The 3,164-nt window shown below is 38.5% G+C and overlaps 1 protein-coding gene across 1 annotated transcript; it reads left to right on the top strand.

The window, feature by feature from the left end:
* The first annotated feature begins 583 nt into the window (after positions 1-583).
* LOC134569274 (oocyte zinc finger protein XlCOF7.1-like) lies at positions 584-2,883 on the top strand. Its single transcript, XM_063428190.1, has one exon. It carries the CDS (start codon positions 584-586, stop codon positions 2,723-2,725), a length of 2,142 nt encoding a protein of 713 aa, XP_063284260.1. The 3' UTR covers positions 2,726-2,883.
* The last annotated feature ends 281 nt before the right edge of the window (positions 2,884-3,164 follow it).

Raw genomic sequence — 3,164 nt, 5'->3', positions numbered from 1 at the left:
AGTTGGCAAGCTATCTGATTTTTCAGCCGTTTCCATTTGGTCTCTGTCTGGATCAGAACCGGCACCATCATGTGCTTGGATTTCAGAGGGGTTATCATCGTGTTTGTTTTGTGGCGTCTTGGCTGCAAAGAAGGTCGACTTGTCTTTAACCTCCACAGTCTTTTCGTGCGGTGAGACATTTCGATGCTCGTTTTAATTTAGTTTAGAGCCAGGCTATTACCGTGGACTACTGTCAAAAGGTTGTATTAGCCGCGTGCAGGAGCCCGAGACAGCTGAGCTCTCTGTGTGCTGCCATCTCGTCCCACATCCGGTCACGCCCCCAGGATGACCCTCCTTATTGCAGAAGATATTCTAATTTTTTGAGTATCACTTGTATACACAATTTTGTTAGTGAATGGGTTAATGCACACAAAATACTTGATTTCTTTGCAAGCACTATGACAACTGATGGTGGTATCTCATATATTATGCAAATATTGTCTGTTTTTCTAAGTATAGCCATTTCCTTTAATCTCCTAATATATTTCTTTCAGGTGTATTTGTCAGGAGAGGTGACAAGAACAGAAATACATGAAGCAAAGCTATGAAGAAATCTATTAACATAACCAATTCTAACTCTGAAAAATCAAGCATTTTGTCAGATTCCTGTATGTTCTCAAAGGAGATAGTAAACATAAACCTCACTCACATAGGAGAGAAGCCTTTCTCATGTTCTGTATGTGGAAATGGTTTTGGGCAACATTCAAATCTAGTTAGACATCAGAGAACTCACACAGGAGAGAAGCCTTTCTTATGTAGTAAATGTGGGAAATGTTTTGCCAGGAAAGGAGAACTTGTCCGTCATCAGAGAATTCACACAGGAGAGAAACTGTTCTCATGTTCTGAATGTGAAAAATGTTTTGTGAAAAAGGCACATCTTGTCCGTCATCAGAGAAAACATACAGGAGATAAACCATTCTTATGTTCTGAATGTGAAAAATGTTTTTTCACAAATGCAGAGCTGGTCAGTCATCAGAGAATTCACACAGGAGAGAAACCGTTCTCATGTTCTGAATGTGAAAAATGTTTTGGGCGATATTCAAATCTTGTCAGTCATCAGAGAACACACACACAAGAGAAACCTTTCTCGTGTTCTGAATGTGGAAAATGTTTTAGACGTAATTCGGATTGTGTTAGCCATCAGAGAACCCACACAGGAGAGAAACCGTTCTCATGTTCTGAATGTGGAAAATGTTTTATCACTAAAGCAGTGCTTGTCTGTCATCAGAGAACTCACACAGGAGAGAAACCGTTCTCATGTTCTGAATGTGGAAATTGTTTTGGGCAACATTCAAATCTTGTTAGACATCAGAGAACACACACAGGAGAGAAGCCTTTCTTATGTACTAAATGTGGGAAATGTTTTGCCGGGAAAGGACAACTTGCCCTTCATGAGAGAACTCACACAGGAGAGAAACCATTCTCATGTTCTGAATGTGGAAAATGCTTTATCATAAATGCAGAGCTTGTCCGTCATCAAAGAATTCACACAGGAGAGAAACCGTTCTCATGTTCTGAATGTGAAAAATGTTTTGGGCGACATTCAAATCTTGTCAGTCATCAGAGAACACACACACGAGAGAAACCATTCTCATGTTCTGAATGTGGAAAATGTTTTTACACAAATGCAGAGCTAGTTTGTCATCAAAGAACACACACAGGAGAGAAACTGTTCTCATGTTCTGAATGTGAAAAATGTTTTGTCAAAAAGGCACAGCTTGTCCGTCATCAGCAAACTCACACAGGAGAGAAGCCATTCTTATGTTCTGAATGTGAAAAACGTTTTGTCACAAATGTAGAACTTGTCAGTCATCAGAGAACTCACACAGGAGAGAAACCATTCTTATGTTTTGAATGTGAAAAATGTTTTGTCAAAAAGGCACAGCTTGTCAGTCATCATAGAACTCACACAGGAGAGAAACCATTCTCATGTTCTGAATGTGAAAAATGTTTTGTCACAAATGCACATCTTGTCCGTCATCAGAGAACACACACAGGAGAGAAACTTTTCACATGTTCTGAATGTGAAAAATGTTTTGGGACAAATGCAGAGCTTGTCCGTCATCAGAGAACACACACAGGAGAGAAACCGTTCTCATGTTCTGAATGTAAAAAATGTTTTGGGCGACATTCAAATCTTGTCAGTCATCAGAGAACACACACACGAGAGAAACCGTTCTCATGTTCTGAATGTGAAAAATGTTTTTACACAAATGCAGAGCTAGTTCATCATCAAAGAACACACACAGGAGAGAAACTGTTCTCATGTTCTGAATGTGAAAAATGTTTTGTCAAAAAGGCACAGCTTGTCCGTCATCAGAGAAAACATACAGGAGATAAACCATTCTTATGTTCTGAATGTGAAAAATGTTTTGTCACAAATGCAGAGCTGGTCAGTCATCAGAGAACTCACACAGGAGAGAAACCGTTCTCATGTTCTGAATGTGAAAAATGTTTTGGGCAACATTCAAATCTTGTCCGTCATCAGAGAACTCACACAGGAGAGAAACCGTTCTCATGTTCTGAATGTGGAAATTGTTTTGGGCAACATTCAAGTCTTGTTAGACATCAGAAAACTCACACAGGAGAGAAGCCTTTCTTATGTAGTAAATGTGGGAAATGTTTTGCCAGTGAATCAGAGCTTGTCCGTCATCAGAGAACTCACACAAGTGAGGTGATATTATAATGCATCTATGGATTAATATAGAAATCAAATCTTGAATTGTGATTTTTCTCAGGCTCGCACAACAAATAGTAACTTTGATAGTAGCACTCACAATAAATGTATTTACAAATTATTCATACTAAGAAGAATATGAACTGGAACTGGAATAGGAGACCAGAGCTCTGACTGAAGAATGCAAATTAGTTTACGCTAATTATGAGCTTTAAAATACCTGATGTAATGTAATTATAATCATTCTTGTATTGGTTGCAATTAATATAATTTCAGACTTCTTTCATACACAGGAACTTAGAGTCTCTATTTTATAAATACACAATGTGACAGAACCATCTGTCTGTTTATTGCTGGTGTATTCGTCTATTTCTATCCTGTTCGTGTAAATGGCTGTTTTCTATAGCCCAGCCATACGAATGACTGTTTTTTCAAGAACAAACCTGCC

This window comes from Pelobates fuscus, chromosome 7 (genome assembly GCF_036172605.1).
Source record: "Pelobates fuscus isolate aPelFus1 chromosome 7, aPelFus1.pri, whole genome shotgun sequence".
NCBI classification, from domain to species: Eukaryota; Metazoa; Chordata; class Amphibia; order Anura; family Pelobatidae; genus Pelobates; species Pelobates fuscus.
Note: the sequence above shows the minus strand (reverse complement) of the source record. Positions and strands in the feature narration are given on the sequence as shown.

Excerpts from the sequence above, each read along its gene's own strand:
- LOC134569274 (XM_063428190.1), top strand. The coding sequence starts at position 584 with ATGAAGAAATCTATTAACATAACCAATTCTAACTCTGAAAAATCAAGC.